Genomic DNA, 23,978 nt, shown 5'->3' with positions numbered 1-23,978 from the left:
GCTGTCCCAGTTATTCTTCTCTTTCCATCTGCTGTATCTTGGGGTGGTACATCAAGAGAACCTGTTACACTTTTCAGAGATTTATCTATTGCATATGCAACAGGCCTAGTTATCTCCATATCCTCACTAAATGTAAACATTACGGTTTTATCTGGGGGCACATGTGTTGCAATGGGAATGTTGCTACCTTGGGGGATATCATCATAGTTTAATGCCACTGTATGGCTCCTGGTAATTTCCATTTCATTCTCATCACTACAAAAAAACACAACAGACTTGTCTTTGGATGATCCAATGGGAATTTTTCCATCAGCCTTGTCACCAACAGGTTGTAAGGGCAATACTTGAGGATGTCTCTCACAACGCTGCATGAAATTATGGTTTACAGCCACTGTACAGCTCTTGGTAATGTCCATTTCATTGTCTTCACCAAGGGAAAATACAACAGTCTTGTCACTAGCTCGTCCTATTATATTATGCTTACCAGATCTTATTTCTTCCTGTGGCTTCTGGTAAAATCCAGCAGCTTTCAGAGATTTATCTATTAGGTATGCCGTGGGTTTAGTAAGTTCCATGTCTTCACTGGCTGCAAACATAATAGTTTTATCTGCAGAAATTGGAGGCACTTTATTGCTTGAACAACCACTTTTCTCATTAGTTTTATAGTTTACTGCTGTTATACCATTCATTTCAGCAACGACTGTCTGAGATAGAGGCAATTGACATCCTACTTGCCTTCTCTCAGTCTTGGCAACATAATTTCTATTTAAATCTATGCCTTTTGCAGAGAAGACAGCTGACTTGTCACATGGTAATGATACAAGCAGAGTGTTTTCTTTCCTCTCAAGATGGGAAGATGTCGAAGAACCAGGTTTAATACTTAAATTTTGCAGCTCCTTATTTCCATACACAGCCTTTTGCTCTGAGGCAGCCATTTCATCGTAGGGGATGGAATTCAAATTTGTAGAAGCTTTATTTTCCACAGATATTTCTTGATTAGAGGGCAGTGAAGCATCTTTACATATTAACCTGACACCACATTTTTTAGCAACACCTGCTTCTCCATTGTTATTAATACACATAGCTGTGTGCTGAATGCCAGATGGATAACTAGAAGGCTTTAATTGGCAGCTGTCATAAGAAACTGTCTTCTCTCTTTCAAGGTTTTGATGTTGCTTTGCTCCAGTAAGTGAGCTCAGATCAGCTGGCAAAACTCGTTCTGTATTGGCAACAGTCCTGTCCATGCTTTCATCTCTGCAGTGCAGAGTAACCCCTCCACATCTTGTTTGCTTTGAAGCATGACAAGTAGGAGGTGCAATGGTTTCAGTATTAGATAAGCAATACTGCGTAACAGCTGTTTTATTATCAAGTCCTCCAAAAACTGTAGTGGTGTTGCTTTTCCCTTGCATGTGGAAAGACACATTCCTCTCTGAAGAGCATATTTTTCTTTCTAGGACCTCTGAAGGCAAAAAAGACACTTCAGCAGCAGGTGTTGGAGAAGGTTTACTTGATTGTAAGCTTTTCAAAAAGTCATCAAATTTAATTTTCCGTGTGTTACCAATGTTTGTGTTCTGTTGAGATAGACATCTCTCATTCACTTTTGTAGGGTTATTGAACTCATGAATTTCTGTATTTTCCTTATTCATTTTTAACTCAGTTGAAAATGATTTGAAATCTATTTTCCTGGGCTTGTCAGTTTCTTCATAAGTCCCAATATCATGTGTAATCATTACAGTGTGGCCAGCGGTCATATCCATTTCATTTTCTTCTGAAAAGAGAAGTGTTCTATTCATTTTGTTCCATTCTTGACAAGTGTTTATATCATGGCACTATAATAAAACAAAATTAACAATTACATTTCTAAAAATTACATTGCAGGTTATATTTAACCAAAGTTTCACAAGCACAAGAACTGTGCAGCCAGTTTTTTCCTGTTGACATTTTAAAAACACACAAATCAAATCTTAGGAAATCCAGAAAATTAGATGAAAAATAATAGCAGCATGGCAACAAAAAGAACAAAAGTTACAGGTTCCTGTGGTGAGGAGCTTTTAATGTACAATACACCAAGGAGAAAAATGTAAGAAAGTAAATAGGAGTACAAATATAAAATTCAGCTTGAACACTTAAGTTTAGTTTAAGTACAGGATGATTATCAAGATTTTATGCCAAAGGCTTCATGGAAAAACTGGAGTTTAAAGAAAAAATGAGAGGGGAAGAATCATATGTGTGAATAGTGTGAATAGAAGTTAATGATTTAACAAAGAATGTCATATAACCTTATCAATTACAGTCAAATTATTTTGGTGGCAGAATTCAGGACAGAAAGGAGAGGGATGATATGAAGAAGGCTGCAGTAGTTGAGAAGGGAAATTCCTAGAGTATGAATGAGTATTTTGGTCAGGAGGCAGAGGAAAGATAGGATTTTCATAATATTATATGGGCAGAGGCATCATGAATTGGCAATCAAATGGTTATGGGGAAAAGGAAGAAATCAAAGATAACATGAAGGTTTTGTGCCTGATCAACTATGATAGATTGTGACTTTATCAACTGATATAAAGTGCATTTGAAGAGAAGAAAAATATCAGTGTGACATACTCAGTTTGAAATGATGAGGGAACATCCAAGCAGAAATATCAGCCAGGCTGCTGGAGGTTCAGAATTTGATAGAGTGGGAAAGATCTGGGGTGAAATAGCATTGGGTGATACCAGGGCTTTTTTTTCTGTGAAAAGAGGTGGTGGAACTCTCAAGAGGGAAATGAGGGAGAAACACATGGAAAAAAATTGTTGCAGCTTTCAAATGCCCCACTGCTTTTTTCAGCTGTGGGGGAGGAGGGGGGTTTCTCCTCCCTCTCCCCTCAGCTGAAAAAGCTGCTGGCATTTTAAACAGCTTTTTTCAGCTGATAGGAGGGAAATCCTCCTCCTGTTAGCTGAAAAAAACTGCAGGCTTTGAAAGCAGCAACACTTTTCTTGTGAGGCAAGAAAAGCGTTGTTGCTTTCAAATGCCCCGCTGCTTTCAGCTATGGGAGCATCCCTTTCCCATCAGCTGAGAAGTGGCAGGCTTTGAAAGCAACTTTTCTTGCCGCTTGCAAGCGGCAAGAAAAGTGTTGCTCTTTGCCCAAAGCTAAAGAGCTGGACGCCTTGGGCTGTGCAGGGGAGGAAACAGGATCAGGGGGTGGGGCCACTGGACATGTGATTACTTTCAAGAGGTGCCAAACGCTATTCCACTGCATTCTGGCTGAAAAAAGCCCAGGGTGTTATCAACATGTAGGTAGAACTGAAAGCTATGGTATTTGTTCAGGTCTCTCAAGGAGAATGTGTAGGAAAGAACAGCAGAGGGCTAAAATCAGATCTTTGTAGGAATCTTCTGTCCAGGTCACTAGAGTGAAAGACAGATAGATGGTTAAGAAACTTCTTATTTTAGTCATGACCCCCTAATAAAAGATCCTTATGCACTTGTTACTTGAGTTTCTGCAAAAATCAAGAGGCAACTATTATGCTGTTTTACGGAGTGTTTCTCCTAGAAAGGACCATATTTTGAAAATAGAATAGATTCTTTTTGATAGTGTGTTCTAGCAGTTATATCTTTGTAACTGTTCTACAATTTTGGAAACAAATTGATATCCAAGATTCATATCTTATGTGGAGTAAAATAAATTTGTACCAAGCCTCTAGCCTGGAGAAAAATACAAAAATACTTTTTTTAAAAGAGAGAGTAAAATCACCCTAAGACTCTAACAGTGATGTCTGTAGATGCACAGATGCATCCAGAGTTCCTTGGTGCCAACATTGTATTTATTTGTTTTATTTTACTTCATTTATATCTTGCCTTTCTCCCAATGGGGACACAAAGACGCCTACATCATTCTCCACTCCTCCATTTTATACTCACAGCCCTTTGAGGTACATTAGGCTGAGAGGGTATGACAGCAAGTTTCCTTGGCAGAGCAAGGAATCAACCCCAGGTCTCCCAGATCCTAGTCCAAGACTCTAATCATTATATACCACACTGACAAAACATCTCCCTGATACTTCTGTGCCTTTGTTGCCCCTTTTAAGATTGTGAATACTTCACAAAATCTTCGTCCCCTCACAGTGGCAAGGCCTTTGCCTCGTGTTGTATTTATGAATTAGCTGTAGGGTTTAGTGCCCTCTGGCAAGCACTGGGTACCAAAGCAGCTCACCTGATGCTTGGCAGAAGGCAATGTAAACTTTAAGCAGGTTGCCAAAACTGTAACAGTGGCAACAGTTTCACTCTGAGGCACTGATCTGGCAACCCAGAATGCTGTGGTGATGGACCTCGAGAGGAGAAATGAGGTAGGTAATAACTGAGAAAAAGCTCAGAGGGAAATGAAAGCAAATGGGGGTAGAAAAGTGATTTTCCTCTTGCCCAGCTATCTTGACTTTACTCTTCATGTTTAAAATATTTTTCAAGTGTAAGAAAGTTCTATAGTTTACCTCCATTTGTTGCAAAGGTGTCTGGATTGGGGCATGAAGTAAAGTGTTCATCCCTTTAGGAAAAAGATAAGAAAATCCAATCAGTACTGTACTATAAAGATTCCAATCAGTACTGTACTATAAAGATTTTGAAAATAGGAGTCTGCAGCCATAGAATTAACTGGTTAAGTCAAATTAACATGTGAAATTTATACCTGCTATCAACACTGCACTTTTAAGATTGTCAGGTCACAGGTCACAGGACCAGAGAGTAAGGGTCTCCAACACTGTGCCCATAGGCCTCAACTGCACTTGGGCTTTCTCTATATGTGCAGCTCCACCTCCTGTGGCAGCCATTTTATGGTTGCACCCATCACTGTCAGAATTTCAGAGGTACCCACAGACTCAAGAAGGCTGGTAAAAATCCCTTTTAGAGACTAGGGTCTAGACCAGTGATGGCGAACCTTTTTGAGCCCGAGTGCCCAAACTGCAACACAAAACCAACTTATTTATTTCAAAGTGCCAACACTGCAATTAAACCTGAATACTGAGGTTTTAGTTAAGAAAAAACAACTCATACAGTTGTCCGAACTAATTAACATCTCGCTCTCTCTCACTCACTCAAGAGCCACGGATGAAAGTAAAGCAAGTTAAATCAAAGCAGTTTGTCCTTCTTTACACCAGGAGCCCGGCTTGCAAGCACTCTCTCTCTCTCACTCACTCAAGAGCCACGACTGAAAGTAAAGCAAGTTAAATCAAAGCAGCTTACTCTTCTTTAGAAAGCTAGCCCCAGCAGCCCAGCTGCTGCCTCCGCTTCTTGCTGCTAAAGAGACGGGCAGCAGGGAGGCAGCCTTGAGGAAAAGGAATCACGTGGGCAGGGCCAAAACCCATGTGATCTCTGCTCAGAGCTACTGGAACGCCGTTCCAGGCATTCCCCCTCCAAATGAGCCCTGGACCTAGCGATTGGCGACTTGGCTCGCGTGCCCACAGAGAGGGCTCTGCGTGCCAGCTGTGGCACACGTGCCATAGGTTCGCCATTGCTGATCTAGACTCTAAATCTACAAGCCCCCTTTGCCCTTGATTGCAACCATTGCCTAATGACTTCCTTCCTGACAATCGCACACATGGTAATGTTTTAGCTGCAGTCCTACTTTCTCATTGCTCTTTCCCCCTTCAGTTCCATGTCTCCCTTGCTCGTTGTTTTTCTCCTGTTTCTCAGGTAACTGTCTGCCTTGTTTTACTTTCTTTAACTACCTTCTCTCTCAACCAGCCTTCTTAGCGTTGCTCTACCTTCAAGAGCTTAGCCTTTGACATTTCTTCAGAGCTCCCCCCTGTGATTAGCTTCTTGCCACCTCAGTTCCCTGTGTGCACTGTTATTTTCCCTCAAGCCTTATTCTACATGTAGCCTTTCTTTGGGTTCCTTTGGGGATCCTTGCCTTTTTGCTAGGGACCTTTTGCTAGTTCTTTGCCTTCCTGTGCAAGGATTATATTCCACACAAACTGACAGTTATCCTTAACATTAACAAAAGTGTTTTCGTTTCGTGAGAAACTGAACATTCCATGCCACCACATGACCTGTGGTAGTCAGGATTAGAGGCTTAATTGCCACAAGTAAAACAAAATACAGATTACTTTCATTGACTGTAGTGATAACTATCTTTAGGTAAAATGCTTTAGAACAAGTCTAATTATGTAAAAAATACTTAACATTTTCAAAGGTTGTTCAAATACACAGAACTTTGTACTTACCAGTGATCTCAAACTGGAGAGTTTCTGGTTTTTCATTTCTTTAAAAAAAACCACACACAATTTTTTGCAAAGTAATTTATTACAAAAAGCAGCAAAAGTGAGCATTAACAGAAAACTGAGTGGGGTCTATACCTGTGTAACCTAGAATCTCAATAATTGAAGAGATGGATACTTTTTTATAATGATGGCAGCTTTGCAAATGTCCGTGAAATTAAATACCTGCTGAAGCAAGAAGTAATTTTCCTTCCAATGCTAAATGCTTGTAATTAACCTTCCTATGCTATTGCTCTAACAAACCCCAAACTATATATTGGGGGCATACTGGAGTACAATGAGGAATAAACAATTAAAGGCTGCTATAGCTTTGAAAAACTCAAATGCCAGATGAGGTTGTCCACAGCACCTCTACATGATTTACTGCTGGGCCTTACTTCAGGCAACTGGGATCTAATTTTGCAGCACTTCTGCACTGGCTATCATACAGCCTAACACATAGACACATTGGAATATTTGTTCAGTCATGGGACTTATTCAACACTTACTGACTAAGTGGTTCTTGATGCCTTGCTTCTGTTGTTTCTTCTAAAATTAGAAAACAAAACACTGTGGAAAGCATCAGTATCATGGCTGCCATTTTCACAATAGCAGTCCATGGAAAAAGTACATGTATTATTCCTGATCAACTAAGAATGCAACTATACCTGCATGATCTGATTCCACATTTGTTTGAAGATCTGATGGAAAAACCCTAAAAACCCACAAACACTTTTAATAGTTTAGGGGGAAAAAAATCTATTTATGAACACACACGTACTTTACCAAACAATTTCATCCTGTTACTGGCCAGAATTTAAATAACACCATCCAAGTCGCCTAGTACCCTTCCCACTATAAAAGGGAGAAAATTAAGAAGCCAGCTTTCTCAGTCAAATCATCCTCCAACTACAGATCCTGGGTGTAAAGGATCATTTCTCAATGTCTTTAAACTTCTTCAGAGGTTCACCCACATGGACCCCAAGGGAGTTGATCAATCAGGGTTTGTACCTCTGGAACTTCAGAGTCTGCTATTCCGGTGGTCCAATAGAAAGGTTTTATTCCCTCTGAAGCAGTATTCTCTTTACATGTATACAATATTTACTTAAGTTGCCTTTGGGACACAAGCTACATTGTAAGTTGTTATGACTTTTTCTTTTCATACTGTTACATTGTTATTAATGATTTCATTGAACTGATGGGATGTTTATAAATCTTTTCACAGGTTTTTCTCAAACTACACATTATGAATTGTTTTGGAGTTTCTGGTATATCAATTTACTTTATATATCTTTAAAACCATGTTTTGTTTTAATTGTGTTAGTATTTATTATGTATCCACAATTGTTTACAATAGGCTTTTAAATGTACAAGTACAAGGTTATTCATGACCGATGAAGATTGAAACCATATTTACTCTGTAGTTATGTAGTGTTGTATCCCTCCAATTAAATTCTGAATCCTTGTCTTCAAAACTATGTGCACAAGATTGCTCGAGTCACGACTGATGAAGATTTATACATCGAAACAGGAATTTAGCTGGCATCTTGTCTTTGTTGTTGTGAGTCATATGTAGCTTGTCAATTCTCTATAGCATATGTATAATTGCACTATGATGTTTCTATAACATTTTTGCAGTTTTGTCATTACAATATATATTTTTTATATTTGTGACTCCTCATATATATTTATTACAAACCTCTGGTACTTCTGCACCCTTTCCTTTTTCTGGAAAATGAGAAACAGACACCACAACCAGCAGGTGCTGAGTTTACTAGAGAATCTTATCACAGTCAATCAGTCACATAATGAAGCAGCACAGGTTTTTTTATTCAAGAAATGTGAAGCTCAACTTATATGTACAGAATATTTGTATGTATTTAAAACAAAATTCAAAAAATCAGCAACTTTTTGCTTGAAGAAGCTACAAGAACTAACATTTATAAATGTGCCTTTGAAAAAAACAAGCTCACCTTATTTTATCTGCAAAACTGACACGGCGGGAATTTTTCTGACGTTTCTCAATATTGCAGCCCTGAACATGCAACACAGAAATCAAACTCATAGGCAGCAAATTCTTTTATATAAAAACTTCCAATAAACATATATAGGAGATTAAGATTAACAGCATTATGAATACTGCTCATCGTCATATATAGCCTTCTTCATTCATTAAGCATTAGCTAGGAAAAGTTAACATAGCATAAAACATGCATTTTGTGTAGACATGCACAGGGGCTTCCTCCTATACCTACTAAGAATGCTTCTTTGTACATTTGTAGTGGCTCATATTCTCTTCCCACTACATGCTACTACCCTTCTCTAAACACAAACCTATGCAGGTTAGCAGCTGAGGAGGAAAACTAAGAGGAAAAACTAGGACTGCAACACAGCTTTTGTAGATAATTAACCTCTTCATTCATGCTGGCTTGTAAATAATGTACAGTATTTCTTTCTATTGGACACAAAAGTAAGTTGGCAAACAAATCAAATTTGTTGGTAATGGAATTAACGAACTGTTAGATCAACTTGAGACTAAAGAACTTTCAGTAAAATAAGGATAGCACTTGGCAATGTATCTACCATCAATACCAAAAGAATCAACTAGAGAAATTACAATATATTGTCGAAGGCTTTCACGGCCAGAGAACAATGGTTGTTGTGAATTTTCCGGGCTGTATAGCCGTGGTCTTGGCATTGTAGTTCCTGATGTTTCACCAGCAGCTGTGACTGGCATCTCTGAAGAGTGCTATACCTCTGAAGATGCCAGTCACAGCTGCTGGCAAAACATCAGGAACTACAATGCCAAGACCATGGCTATACAGCCCGGAAAATCCACAACAACTCTAGAAATTACAATAGCTTTAACAACATTGATTGGATCTTGAAAAAAGATAGCATAATGGCACTCATAGACGTGGATCTTTCCTGCCCTTCCAATTCCTCCACACACACACCCAATGATGGTGAATTTTTTAGAACAAACAACAATGTAACTAGAGCAGTAGAAAAGAGCAAGAGTCAGGCAGCACCTATAAGACTACCCAGTTTGTGGTAGGGTATCTGGAGTCAGAAGCCACAGTGAGAAACAGGAACTGGGCAAAATTATTCACATCTTCTTCCACCTAAGCTAAGTAACCAAGTGATAACTGGACACATCATCACTGATAACCATTTGATCTCATATCAAGAAGTTGGTTCTTGTATATGTGCCAACAATTTTGTGACTCTGTGTAACTGATATTACTAGGTCCTAGGTTTTTAACTTTGTTCCATGGTTTTTAATCTTTTATGCACGGTGCAATAAATAATTATATTTCTTTTATATCTTATATTTTCTTGGCTGCTCAACTTTATTGGTTCCTGAGCTGCTATGGATCTCCACTGGGGAGTAAAATAAGGTATAAATGAAGTACAATGCAATATAAATCAAATAAAATTCCCTTCCACTAAGAATCCTCACTTAAGGAGGAAAATGAAACAGAAGTCCAGTGATACCTTAAAGACTCACAACTTTTATTACAGCATAAACTTTCATGAGTCAGATCTCTTACTGTAAATAAAACAGAACCTGATGGAATAATACAACAGAAAGAAGGGAGGGGTTAGATAGATTTATACTCCCATGCATATGAGAACCAGCTTGATACCCGTGCTTTGTTACAGTATTTAACTACTTTAAATCCAGTTATCTGATTTTTACCTCAGAACACAGAGTTACGCAGCAGACCAATAAGAGTGGGGGGAGGGGTGCAAGCAGCTTGCCAGCCACACAAGAAAGGCAAGCCCCACAGGGAGATTGGCAAGACTTGGAAGTGCATTTTACCTCAGAATACATTCAATGACTTCCAATAGCAACTGCATATGGGAAGGGGGGTGAGGACCAATCAGGCTGCATATGCAAATGACCTCTGTGTTCCAACTGTGGCGGTGGGGGGAGGGAATGATGTGTGGAATGTTGTGAGCCCCAATTAGCTTGCACATACAAATGACTTTGAAAGGCTGGCCCAATCAGGGAAGAGTGGCAGAGCTGGCAGTAGGCCCCCGCGTGGGGGGGTTTCAACCAGTCAGCAGCCTGCCATCACGATAGGGAAGTTGTATCCCTTTGAGAAAATACATTTTACCCCTTTTTACCCCGTTAAGGGCTGAATTTCTTAAAATCCTTTCTTAGTGAGCCCCTACATCTCAAAAGGAAAGTCCTGCTCACGTTTCTAGGTTCAGGTGTTTGGGCTGGACGCTGATGAGTCAGTCAGGACATATATATATATAAGTGTCCTGACTGACTCATCAGCGTCGTGTGTGTGTGTGTGTGTGTGTGTGTGTGTGTGTGTGTGTGTGTGTGTTTCAAATGTATGATTGCCTCTTTTATCTTAAAATACGGCCATATTAGAAGTTGGGTTTGTTTAGATCTTCCAGTCCAAATATTTACTAAAGAAGTAAACAAACTATTATATAAGAAACTCCTGGGATTAGAAATATCAACAAAAAAATTTCTGCAAGAATAAGGCTTTCTGCCCCTGGAAGAGACTATCTAAACAGAGCAATCCTAAATGGAGGAGTGAAAAGTGCTCAGGGAGCTAACTAGCCCTTATGCTGATGTAAGACCAAATTATTCCGGTGCAGCTCCCTGGCATCACCCTGCCTGCTGGTTCATCAGTGCACCAGTAAGCCTCAGGCATAAACTCTTGCACTGGCATGGGAGTGGGCTGGCCAGGGAAGCAGGCTGAGAGTTGCATTCCTAAGTCACTCCAGGCTGAGTAAAACCTCTAAACAGAAGTGGACAGTTATGCTGTGAAAAAAAAAGATGGTGTATTTATTTATATTTTATTTATATTCCATCCTCCCCACCCCAACAGGCTCAGGGCGGATTATAAGCATATACAAGTTAGAATACATAAGACAGTTAATATAAGTTAAAAACCATAAAACATCAAAAAATTACACAATTAAAATACACATATATACATGAATATAGCAGCACTAAATCCAACTGACCAAACCCTAACCATCTACAGAGCATCTTAGCAGTAAAGGAAATTACTAGATGGGGGTATTGCTAGTAGGGAGAGCATATTCTACCATCAACTGGCCAGGGGGGCTCTGCCTAGCACCACCCATATGCCTAGCGGAATACCTCTGTCTTACAGGCCCAGCGGAAAGATAACAAATCCTGCCGGGCTTTGGTCTCATTTGAAAGAGCGTTCCACCAGGCTGGGGCCAGGACCGAAAAGGCCCTGGCCGATGCCAGGCGGGCCTCCCTGCGGCCAGGGACCTTTAGCAGATGTTTCTCACTAGAGCAAAGAGTCGTCTGGGGTTCATATGGGGAGAGGTGGTCCCGCAGATACACTGGTTCCAGTCCGCATAGGGCTTTATAGGTTAATACCAAAACCTTGAACCTGATTCGGTACTCCACCGGTAACCAGTGCAGCTGATGCAGTGCTGGCGTTATATGCTCACGCATCGGCAATCCTGTGATGATGTGCGCCGCTGCATTCTGCACCAGCTGTAACCACCGGATCAGGTTCAGGGGAAGCCCTGCATAGAGTGCATTACAGTAGTCTCACCTATGTAGCCCATAGGCACCTATGCAAAGGGAAAAGACAATTGCCCCCTTATATGCAACCGTGCCCAAATGGCCGGGAGGTGCACAAGATGCCAACTACAGCCACAACCAATCCGTTCACACCTTGGTAGCAGCCAAGCCCCCTCCCCAGCACCCAATCACAGCCCCCCACCCTACATAAACCCCAGACAGGACACCCTTGAACTCAGTAAGTAGGGGGTGCAGCATGGAACTCTGTCTCAGAGCTCCCTGCTGTGTGGACTTAGCACCATGGCACTTTGGTGGCAGGAAAAGTAGGCACTTTGCAAAATTGGTCAAGAGCTTTGCAGTTACAACCCGTGGGGGGGGGGGGTGAAAATTCCACAATGTTTGATTAACATCTTTCATCGCAGACCCCTAACAGGTATCTCATCTCCAGCAGCTTGGCTCAAAAAGACAAGGACACACAGACAGGGAAGCAAAAGCAGGGGATTCACCTGCCCCATTCAGTCATCCACAACTGCCTTCCCCGCCCCCCTCGCACAAGGCTGGACGCCACCCTCATAAGGATGGCTTCCACAACTGAGGCCAGAGGCATTGGCCAGGGAGGCGGGGGGGGGGGGCAACTTGAGCCTGGCCCTCTAGGCACTATGGCCCAGGTCTAACAATGGGGCAAGCTCCCAGGTAAGAGTACTCAACAGGCTGTCTAGTAGGGGGGCAGGGGATGCCAACCCATAACAGGACTGTTTGCAGACTTCCTTTACTGGACTCCACCCCCTCCCACTATGAGCAGAGTACAGGGCACAGCTGAGGATTGGGGTGTGTAGGAGCTGCCCCTCTCTGTGCCCCCCTCAAGACAGTGGCCAACCAACCCTAGGACTCATTCCCTTGCAGGATCAGAGCAATGCAGCAGCAGCAAATCCATCTCTGGCACCCACAGAGCATTCCCACACTAGATTATCATTACGATAGCACCAGCACCAGCCTCGGTGGGGTCTCCTAGCTCCCCTCCCCCCCAAATGGGGCTACAGTTCCTCCTGTAGGACTGCAGACTTGGCTTTGGCACCAAGGCTGCACCCTTTGCCAACACAGCACATGTCTTTTTAAATTCTGGGTTGTTCAAGACCTCTCTCCTTGTCTGTTTGCTTGTGTGCGGATGACACCAGCTCTGTGCCCCTCCCTGCCCCAACACCCCCCTACTTGTCACTTTCCTGGAGAGGTGCCCCTTCACATATCCTAGAGGGTGGGCTCAGGCTCAAAGGTGGCTCCAGTCACTGGATCACTATTTTATTTTGCTGCACAACAGAGCAGTGGTCTGCTGGAGGCTGAGAGCACACTTAGGTCTGCACCACCTTTCCCTCCCTTGCACATACTACAGGGGACTGGGTGCGAGTTGGAGGGTTGTCCAAGACAGTGTGTGTGGGGGGGGGTCTCTGAGAGGGACCCACACTCTCCCACAGTACTGCTGGTATCTGATAAGCCATGCAGATTGTTAGCGCATGTGGGTGGATCCAAGGTCAATGTGACATTGCCATGGCTGAAGCAGAGGGGAAGTTGTGGAGCCATGCATCGGCCAAAATGATGGATCTCTGGGGTGCCCCATCGGCTAAGCCATCCTGCTCCCCCTTTTGCCATTTGCAGGGGGGGGGGAGTTAGACCCAGACTCCTGGAGCGGGGGAGTGGCATTGAGAGGCAGTGGCTGTATTTGCTGGAGATTGACTCTGCCTGTAGGTACCACTCATTGAGCTGTCACAGCAGCCATTGTGCAATTGGTGGATGCTGCTGGTGTTTCTATGGAGATTGGAGAGCTTGCTCTGCTGCCTGTGCCTGGCCAGGTTTGTACTTTGGCACAGCTCTGATGACCTTCAGGAGCAGACTAGTGCTGCTGAAGTTACACAGGCATCTGGATACCTCCACAATAGTAATCCTTAGGATTGCACTGCCCAACTATTATGTACAGCTTTGAAAGAAATTAAATTTTAATAAGTAAATTAAAAGCATACATTGCACTGGCAAACACAAGACATTGAGCAAAGCTGCCTTTCCATCCCACCCCAGCAGACAGCCCCCCTTCCAGTTTGCAAGACTGTACCAGCCTAAGGTCCACATCTTAGGTGTAACTCATCACTGTTCTCCTCCTCCACGGTCATCTCATTTCTATGTCACTGAATGGCTGTACACCAGAATCAGGGTGGTGACTCATACCAACTTGTTTCTCAACTTTCTTTGGATCAACCAGCCTGCACTGAGTTCAAATCTAGTTATTATCCCCATGAGGTTGTAAACTTTTGTACTAAACTATTGGAGTGAAAGGCATTTCATCACAATCTAGAGCTTTATTTCCAGTCAAGCTTCACTATCTTTTATTTCCGTGTAAGTGATCCAAACAGCAGTGATTCTGCATGTTTTAAACTTTCTAACTGTAAAACATTCCAAGTGGAAAAACAGCCAAAAAATGTTAAATTCTGCAGCCTCTTCCCCAAAGGTAATTTTTTTCTGATAAGCAAGATGTAAAACACAGCTCCAGAAGCCATATCTGCTACAGAAAATAAAAGCTAAAACATAATCCTATTATATAAAAATGCAAACCATGTTGCCGACGACTCACTTTTTACCCTGGTGTGCCTGTGCAGGGGCACCGGGATAAAAACTGAGTTGTCAACAACTCAGCCTCTGGAGGCCGCCACAGCAGGAAAGCCCGGCCAGGCAGTCCATCCCTCCAGAGGCCTCCACCATGGCGGGAAGGCCAGACAAGGCAGGTCTGTCCCTCCAGAGGCCATGCCGCAGCAGGAACTCCAGGCGAGGCAGGCCCATCCCATCGGACCCCAATTGTGGTGGCACATCCCTCCGGGTCCAAACACCCTGATTCAATCTCAATCAGGCCACTGCAGAGAGCAGGAGCACTGCTGGAGCTGCACTACGAGCCCTGGAGTGCTCCTGCATGCCACAGCGGGCTGATTTCGGCTCATTTGAGGCCAAATCAGGCCCGCTTGGAGCCAAAATTGGCCCGCTGTGGAGCGCAGGAGCACTTCAGGGCCCATCATGAAACCTCAGCAGCGTTCCTGCACTCCATTTTCTAGAGCTCGTTTTTTTTTAAAACAGGCTCTGTTGCTAGTGTGGAATAACCCTTATAAAAAATAGCCCTGAAGTATTGCAATCCGATCTCAAATGCAAGTCAGTCCTAGCAATTTTAATTGGGCTTGCTTCCATATGAATCTGTCAAGTTATTTCCACTTATATAGGTATTACTATAGACCTTTTAGTCAGTGGGATGCTGCAGGACTGACACAGATTAGAGACCAGCACAATTTTTAAAAAACATACAGAGTAAAGGTTTGATAGTTACCTGAATTAATTCATTTCCGCCCCCTAGGTCACGAAGAGGAGTTCGGGGAACTTTTAAAATCTAAAAAGAAAATATGCAGAGCTGAGATTAAAATTTCTGCAGCATGACCAATTCTTTTAAAAAACAACCTGCGATTATATTTTAATTAAACAGTCTCCCACAGCTGACATGGAAAAATGCTTTTAAAATTGAGCACTGGCTTGCTTTGCAGAAAGGGCAGCTGGAAGAGTAAGAATTCTTGGGGGGAAAGTTGGGTTACAGCAAATTATGCTCTTGATTGTACATTAATGCCTCTATTGGATCATCACATAAATTAAATTAAAACTGAGAAAAACTTATGGAATAGTTGTAAATGGTTTCAAACAGTAGGCCATGAACTAGGAAACATAACATTTTAGGCAGAGGTCAAGATGCAACTTGAAGTAGAGGGCATTTGGCTCAGAAAGGCAGTATGTAACAGGCAGCCCAATCCTAAGGGTGGCGGTAGAAAGCGCTCAGAGAGAGGCTTATGCAGGCGTAACCCCCTTTTTGTTGGCAGCCACTTGAGGTGCACTACTGCTGCCATGCCACTGCCAGTGGCCACGTTTGGCGGCTGGATGGAGGTGTTAAGCACAGTACAAGTTCCTGTGCCAGCGCCAGAGGGGGTGGGCCATGAGTTAGTCCGCTTCCAAATCCACTCCAGGCCCAGGAATGCCCCCTGCAGCGGCGGAAAGTTATGCCATGAAAAAAGGTGGCATAGCCCATAGCTGCCCATTGAATAGGAAAACTCAGGCCCCCTTCCTGGCATCCAGCCCTGCCCATGCAGCCCAGTAAGAGTATAGGATGGCAACTACCGTGGGGACCAATCCACGTGCACCCCCATGATGTCCAAGCCCCACTCTGTGTGCTCAGTCAGCTCCCCAGACACCATACATAAACTCCGGCTGTGCCACCCATGAATCCAGATAAGTAGGGAGGTGGCCAGAGGCTCTGCCCAGCATCCCTCTGCCACAGGGATTTAAGAGCACAAGGCGAGAGAGTGGGTGCTCACAGAGGTGGGCCACAAGTGCACTGGGAGGACTAACAGAAAATAGGGAGTACTTTGCATTTGCTCAAAGGAAGAAAAGCAAAGGCCAGAATGTCTGACTAATAACAACCACCAAAGTTCCCTATCTGATTCTAGAGTCCAGGCTTGGGAAGGGGAAAGGGAGCACTGACAGGTAAGGAGCTGGGGCAGCGGCGGCTGTCCCGACTTGCCGATTTGTGCCAGCTACCCCCTCACTTGAACCCTCCTGAATGCCAGACTCTGCAGGTGAAACTCATCAATGGGGGAGTCAGTTGCCCATAAAACTGCTCTTGATGCAGCCATTTGCAGGGGGCAGGAAGCTACCCATTTGGGGGCTCTGTTCAGACTCCCTCAGCTGGGGCCTCTCCTGGCAGAGGAGGAAGTACGCCTGCAGGTCGGGTTGACTGGGTGTTCGTAACTCCCTGTTGATGGAGAGTGCTCAGACCCCTGTTGATGGAGAGTGCTCAGACCCTTGATAGTCTCCCTCACAGGATAAGACCATCCTGATGCAGAGCACTTTCTCACCAGAGGGTCATGCATCATCTGGTTGCAGGCTGCCCCTGTGATACTGGAGCCGCCGCCGCCGCCGCCAGTTCCAAACATGGACACCCTCCCAGAATGTTGCAGACTGGCCTTGGACCAGGCTGGGTCCCTTGCCACACATGTATCTGTTCCCTTGCAGGCAGGTTGCAACTCATCAGAGAGACCAAGGAGCCCTGGTGATCCTCCTTGAGTGCCATTCAGGTCCAGCCCAGGGAGCAGTTCCCCAAAGCAGCCCACATCTCAGCCTTGCCCCTCTGAGGGCAGGACATGGAATGGATATTGCGGCTCTGACTGCTGTGCAAACTGCCTTTGCTCGCTCTCCAGCCGAGGGACATTGGCAAGACACACATCCAGACAACCTCTTCACCTTTTCCAGTTTAATAAAATATATGTTGAAAAACAACAAACTGCCTGTCTGCATGCTTGCCTGTAGATGACAGTAGCCCCCTCCCCTCCCCATAGGGATGTCTTTTCTCACATCCCGGTGATTCCTGGATGGGGTGGGCTCTGCTGCCAGAAGGAATAGGTGTACACTGGTGCCTTGGGGCCTCATCCAGCTTCCCTGCCCCTCCCCAATGTAACTTCAGGTGGTAAGGTGGGAACTGAAGTGTGGCCCGTGTATATCTGACAGGGCGGGCACCACTGAGGACTCTCATTCTCTGACAGAGCTGTTGCCGTCTGATAAGCCAGGCAAATAACCACTGCATGTGGGGAAAGAGGGGGGGGGTTGCTGCTGGGAGGTAGGGGATGTCAAGCTACACCTTACGATCTCTGGGGTTTCTCCTCCAGCAGGATGGACCACCCTCCTTTTCACTGTTTGCAGAGGCAGGGATGGACTTGGGAAATCTGGTGCGGGGAGGGGGGGTGGACCACGCCCCCTGGAGCAGTTTTTCTGGTCCTGCAGGCCATCAGGTCACTCTGGGGGGCGTCATCCCAGGACCAGAGGTCCAACCCGCATTCTCCTTGCATTTTTGTGATGCGGTGATGTGTTCAAATGGGTGTTCAAATGGCAGTGTTGCAAGTCCGTGGGTGCTCCCGTCACCTCCAACGGGCCTTCTGGCCCCTCACATGGTTTCCAATGGGCATTTCTATCACTCATTGAAGGACCCATGCTCTCTTCCCCACCTGCCTCTCTAGGACCTGGGGACTGATCCCAAGTGCTGCAGGCTGCGAGTGTGGCCCTCGCCAGGTTCTGCCACCTTTCTGGGCTCACTTTTCAGGGAAGGGGCTATCTTTCTTCAAGCAGCAGCGGTGGAGTTTGCAAGAGAGTAGTGTTTCCGCCATCAGCCTGACCCTTGTTGTGAACAAGGTTGGATGAGTGGGTGGGCAAGCACCCTGTCTACACCATCGGTGTCCCACCCCCCCAGGGTGGGGCTCCTCTCAGGGCAGGTGCCTCTGTTGGGGTGTGGCAAGCCTGATCGTGGGGATGTCTCCCTGCAGGGTGGGGACGTGGCAGCTGGAGACAGGAAACGCAGCCTGGGACTGGCTACGCCTTCCTCTGCCACTCACAGTGCTGTCAACTTCTGCTGCCCTGCAATTGGTTGATCCTGGCGGCGTTGCCTGGGCAATGACAGCGCATTCACTCCTGGCTGTGCCTTGCTGGTCTCAGCTGGCTGGCCCAGTTCTCTCACAAAAATCCTTAGAAAGCAGATGAGTGGCTCTGCATTTACATTGACGCAAGGCTGCAGGCACCAGAAGGGGCCTTAGGAGTATGTACACATGTTCACACGCACACGCGCGCACACAGTTATCAACAGCTGCTTTTGGGCACTGTAGGAAGGTGGGATATACTTTTATTTATTTAAAATATTTATTATACAACATATGAATTTTAGATCACTTATCTCTGCAAGGGAAAAAATAGGCCTTTGTCTCATCATACTTACTGATGAAATCCTTCTTTTAACTGTGTGGTCTGTGTGGTCACTAAAAACAACAAGAGGAACTCAGTGTGCAAGCCAAACAATCTCATCCCCTTCATTAATACATATATAACACAGTAATTTAGAATTAAAAAAAGCCACGCGCAAAATGTAAAATAAACATTTAAATATAATTCATTCTGCCGGAATTTTCTGACGTTGCACATTATGCTGTCTCTCTAACAATGACTCATGAAAAACAGACGTCCTCAAGCACTGAGAAATTGCAAGAGCTAATGCTTATCCAGGTTGGTCTTCAAATAATAAGCTTTCAGTTTACTATAAAACAGTGTACATTTTCAAGGTTCCCCCCCCCCGCTTCCCAAACAGCAAAATCTAAGATGCTCTTAGGTAGCACAGAGTGCAATATAGTTTGCAACTCACCCTCCTTGCTTCCCTCCCAAGACACCCATGATTTTTCTCTGCAGCTTCAACATTTCCAGAAAAGTGTATGTGTAGTCACATACTTCATGGAGCTGCTTGTAAAAGCATCATATTTTCCAATAAAGGGGGCATTTTCCTGGGCAGATAAATACTGCTTAATTAAAAAGCAACAATCTTAGAAGACACCTTTTGTGGAAATTCAACTTACTCTTCTGCATTTATTTCAGAATAAATCCTGTCCATCTTGGAGGGCTCTGGTTTCTGCAAGAGCCATAACATTAGTATCTCACAGTACTGGGCAAAAGCAACACAGCAAAGAACAGTTAAGAGACTGCTGAGACTCATTTTATTTTCTTCCCTTCCGAAACGACCTTAGCAAACTAAGGTGTGTTCCTTATTCAGATTATTACACATCTCTCCTTAGCTCGGGAATGCAAACCATAAATGCTCTTTTAAAGCTGGAACCCCAATTCCTGAGGTTACACCATTCACCCACCCCCGCCCACACACTGCGGTTGTAATCCTATACACACTTTAATAGGCAATCATTCCGAGGATTGGGCTGCAGGTGAAACAAGGCGAGAGACAGGCTGGAACCTAAAAGGCTTGGGGTCATTAACAATTTGACTCCCCTCACTTACTCGAGCCTCAAGCGGCGCTGCAGATTCCTGCCATCAACGGCGAACAATGCCGCTGGCGACGGGGCAGAACCGGGCGTGGAAGAGTTGCTGTCTCCAGACCTGGCTCTCCCACCAGCGCCACAACACACGCTGACGCACAGTGACTTGGGCGTAAGGCCACGAACCAAGCGGGATTACCTTCCGAGTAAGCACGCACGGAGCGGGGCAGGCGCAGACACGGAGAGGGGCGAGCGAAAGCGGGGTTTGGGTTTAGGGCTGAGGGAGCAACGACTGTCAAAGAAGAAAGGCAACTGGCTACAAGAGCAGAAGGAAAAGCCGCTGCAACGGCGGAGGCAGCCGCAGAGGGGCCGGTTAACCGCCCCGCGTTAACTCACAGCACAGTCCAAGCGAAGCAGCTCTTACAAGCCTCGTTCTCCGTCCACGCGTTCCACTATGAAACCTCCGACTGAGGACAACCGGAGCAGCGACCGCCCTTCCACCGCACCGCCATCAAACTCGGTTGAGACCGCCACAGGATTCAAACTAACCGCCAGGCCGCGCGCATGCGCCTAGCCCGCCAAGTTCGGTAGAAAAGAGCCCGTACAGCATGGCAGCGTTCACGTTCCGTACAGCATGGCGGCCTCCAGTTGGGTAGGCCTGTTCCGCCGCCTTCGCCACTGCAGAGAGTTAAGGCAGAAAATACTCAAGAAAGCAATATGCAGAGTTCTTGGAAGAATAATTATTCGTGACTGCTTTAGCTCTGCATGCGCTGTGTGTTTACTGCCTGAAGAACAAGCTACATATTAATTTGAAAGTTGGGAAAGCAGATTTTGTAGGGACAGTTTCTTATAGACTTGGAGGTAAATGAGATTCCTGTGACGAGGTGGCCGAGTGGTTAAGGCGATGGACTGCTAATCCATTGTGCTCTGCACGCGTGGGTTCGAATCCCATCCTCGTCGGAATTTTTTTCCCCAGAAAAACGAAAGCCGTGCTTTGTCTCTGTGAATATAACAATACAGTTTCTGGCGTTCATTTACCCAATGAGCGCTGTGATTTTAATGCGCTCGTCCTTTCTTTTACTCTCCTTTAGACGTCGGTGTTCACTAACTTGTTACAGTGTCCTAAACATCCTAAAAATTAGAATATGCTTGTTTATCAAGGTTGTTGCACTTATACAAAACATTCACGCAAATCTCGACTGCCAACAAACTTTCCAATAAATAAAAAAAATATAATGCAATCGAGAAGGGGAGGGACTGTGTCCTTACAACTTTATTTTGCTTCCTTTGTAAATCCAACGTTCAGCGATGTCCTCAATATAATGTATAAACAAACCCCTTCCATTCGCTGGGAATACTTTTTACTGAGAAATGTTGGTTGTCAGGTGCCATGACAGCTATTCGAGGCACATTGCTGGCCTCCTAACGCTCCAAACATTCTGTACGTTCTTAAGACCCTTCTTTCCAACAAAAAGGACTTGTTATAATCACGGGCGACTATGGAAAACTACAAAGAGGTTGCAAAAAACCCACATTGTTCCAAAGCAAAATCCAGCAACTAAAGTCATGTAATACCTTTTATTAAAACCAACCAGGATGACACAAACTTTTGACAGATCAAGACAGGTAGCCACGTTAATCTGTCTGAAGCAGTAGAAAACAGCAAGAGTCCAGTAGCACCTATAAGACTGACAAAATTTGTGGTAGGGTATGAGCTTTCTTGAGCCTTTTCTACAAACTTTTGAGTTCTCCAGAACTCTCTGTTGCTCTGTATGTTAAAAATAAGGGGAGCGGGGGGGGGGGGTAGAAAAACACATTGTTCAGGCCATGGTGTTCAGGCCTCGTTGTTACGATAGGATGTCTGTAGGATGCTTCAATAAACATAGGGTGTGGCTAATTGTTATTCTTTTTAAAATTTATTTATAGTCCTCCCTTTTTATGGAGACTCAAGGTGGATTACACAGTTAAATTCAACACAATCAACAGATGGCACATTCAATAAAGACAATAGGGTAGAGATTGCAGAAATTTGAACACAAGCAGAAATCTTGTGCAGAGCTGAAACAATGTTGAAACAAAACAACAGCAATTTGACATAATTAACAACAGCAACAGTGCACAGTAGTTGAAGCATCTCTTTGAACCATTTCCTTATAGTGTAGCCCTATTACCTGTGTAAGAAAGCCCTCCTGAATAATTCAGTTTGCACAGTTTGTGGAAAGCCAGGAGAGCGGGAGCTTTCTTGACCTCTTCAGGCAGACTGAGCCATAAGGTGGGTGCCACTACAGAGAATGCACATGTAGAGGCAGCTGTAGATTTTGCCCATTTGCAGGGTGGCACCTGCAGAAGGCCCTGGCCAGATGAGCAAAGCTACCATAGCAGAGCACAGAGAGAGAGGTGCTCCTATAGATGTGAGGGACCAATGCAAGAAGGGTTTTGTAAGTGATAGCTCCTGATAATAATTGAGCTGTGGCATTCTGCACCAACTGCAGTCTCCAAGCTGACTTTAAGAGCAGACCTATGTAGAGTGCATTACAACAGTTATTGCAAGAATCCAGGTGGTCAGATAGGCCCTGTCAAGGTAGGGGGGCATCTTTTGGGCTGTGGAAGGTATTTTTTGCAACTGCATTGACTTACTTCTCTAGCAGCAGTGATGAGTCTAGTATAAACCCCAGGCTCTTAATCAAGTCTACAAGAGTCAGCTGAACCCCACTGAAAGCAGGGACCACAATGTCCGTCAAAATCTCCACCTTCCCAGCCAGCATTACTTCCATCTTGTCAGGGTTCAATTTCAATTTGTTCGCTTTCAGCCACCTGATCACAGCTGTCAAGCAGTGATTTAAAACCTCTACTGCATCACCAGGGGATTTGGATAGAGACAGACAGAGTTGGGTGTCATCCACATATTGATGATATCCAATTCTGTCAGGTCTGCTGCCCACAGTCCTTTCATATTGTTTTTGCTTGTACTTTTCCAGTAATATTTCCTGTGTGCGTGTTAGCAGGAGCAGCTTGGTTCCCGAGACAGCCTTATCTGAGATGGCTCACCACAGCGGCCTTGGGACAGCTCCTTCCTTTCACTTTCCCACCTTCTGTACCAGCTGGGTAGACACCAAGGGTGGGGGATGGTTTAGAGGGTTTGATATACTGTAGCAAGCCCCTAATACGTCATTCTCAACACGAGATCTATGTACAGCCAGAAGCTTGTTTAGCCTTTGGATAATCTATGGACACTGGTATTTTCTGAATATATAAGCTCTCAATAAAGAACCTTTGACTCAAGAGACCTTGGATTTCTTGCTGCAAGGGGTGGGAGTCGAAATCAGAGTATCCTGCTTTCCATAGACTGTTAAATTCCATAGCTTCAAATGCTCCCCTGGCATTATTTGTGGCTAAAGCAGAAACTAAAATACTTAAAAACAAATAAAAACGGAGCACAAAAACAGCATAAAACACAGTTCTTGGCTAGAAGAAACTTATGTCAAAAGATCAACTCTTTAATTAAAAGCCTAAATAAAAAGAAACTTTTTGGCCTGGTGTCTAAAGGAATCAGGTAGGTACAAGACAAGCTTCAAAGGGAAAGAATTTCCACAGGAAAGGAGCCACTGCCAAAACATTCTATCTCTGGTCACTCCCTGCCTCATCTCTCGAAACAGGGGTTGTGAGGAAGATCTTAGCAGGCAGGATGGAGAGCGTAGGAGGTGGTAGTCCTTCAGGTACCCTGACCCCAGACATTTAACCCCTAGAAGTAAGAACCAGAACTTTGAATTGTCCCTGGAAACTGATGAGCAGCCAATACAGCTTTGTCATTGATCAATAGAACTTCAATCTTGTATGGATTGAGCTTCACTTTATTGGCCCTCATCTATCCCATTACCTTCTCCAGGCATCTGTTCTGTACTTTCACAGTCCTACCTGACTTGGGTGATTATGAGAAATAGAGCTGGGTGTTACCGGCATGTTGATGGTGCCTTACTTCAAATCCCTTGATGATCTCTCTTCCAGCAATTTCATGTAGATGTTAAACAGCACACAGAACAAGATGGTTCCCTGTGGAATTCCAAAGCATAAATGCCCACAGGGCCAAGCAGCAGTCTCCCAGTATCACCTTCTGGACTTGGACAGTCAAGTAAGAGCAAAACCACTGAAGCATGCATCCCCTTACTCGTAACCCAGCCAGCCTCTCCATGGTTGATTTACTTCAATGGATTTAGAAGGGTGACACTTTGATTAGGATTGCAGTGTAAAGCTGCAATCATATGCTTACTTACTTAGGATAAAGCCTCATTAAACTTAAAGGGATTTACTTCTGAGTAATATGTACTGTACAGTAAATGTTTTTTCTGTGCTAACTT

The 23,978-nt window shown here is 44.4% G+C and overlaps 1 protein-coding gene and 1 non-coding gene across 2 annotated transcripts in view; one reads left to right on the top strand and one right to left on the bottom strand.

Annotated features, from left to right (window-relative positions):
* KNL1 (kinetochore scaffold 1) overlaps positions 1-22,397 on the bottom strand; it is a 59,588-nt gene extending 37,191 nt beyond the window's left edge. The window contains exons 1-11 of the mRNA XM_054969923.1: positions 22,261-22,397; positions 20,229-20,301; positions 19,213-19,265; positions 18,585-18,624; positions 15,111-15,170; positions 8,196-8,257; positions 6,891-6,937; positions 6,732-6,771; positions 6,190-6,227; positions 4,462-4,514; positions 323-1,829 (exon numbers count right to left, since the gene is read on the bottom strand). Coding sequence (XP_054825898.1) covers positions 323-1,829; positions 4,462-4,514; positions 6,190-6,227; positions 6,732-6,771; positions 6,891-6,937; positions 8,196-8,257; positions 15,111-15,170; positions 18,585-18,624; positions 19,213-19,265; positions 20,229-20,301; positions 22,261-22,397 — 2,110 coding nt within the window. The remainder of the gene's footprint in view (positions 1-322; positions 1,830-4,461; positions 4,515-6,189; positions 6,228-6,731; positions 6,772-6,890; positions 6,938-8,195; positions 8,258-15,110; positions 15,171-18,584; positions 18,625-19,212; positions 19,266-20,228; positions 20,302-22,260) is intronic.
* On the top strand, positions 20,502-20,583 carry TRNAS-GCU (transfer RNA serine (anticodon GCU)). Its single transcript has one exon. It is a non-coding gene; the product is annotated as a tRNA-Ser (tRNA).
* Positions 22,398-23,978: the final 1,581 nt, after the last annotated feature.

The sequence above is a fragment of the Eublepharis macularius genome, chromosome 2, assembly GCF_028583425.1.
Source record: "Eublepharis macularius isolate TG4126 chromosome 2, MPM_Emac_v1.0, whole genome shotgun sequence".
NCBI classification, from domain to species: Eukaryota; Metazoa; Chordata; class Lepidosauria; order Squamata; family Eublepharidae; genus Eublepharis; species Eublepharis macularius.
The sequence above is the reverse complement of the archived record's forward strand: the minus strand, read 5'-3'. Positions and strand labels throughout refer to the sequence as shown.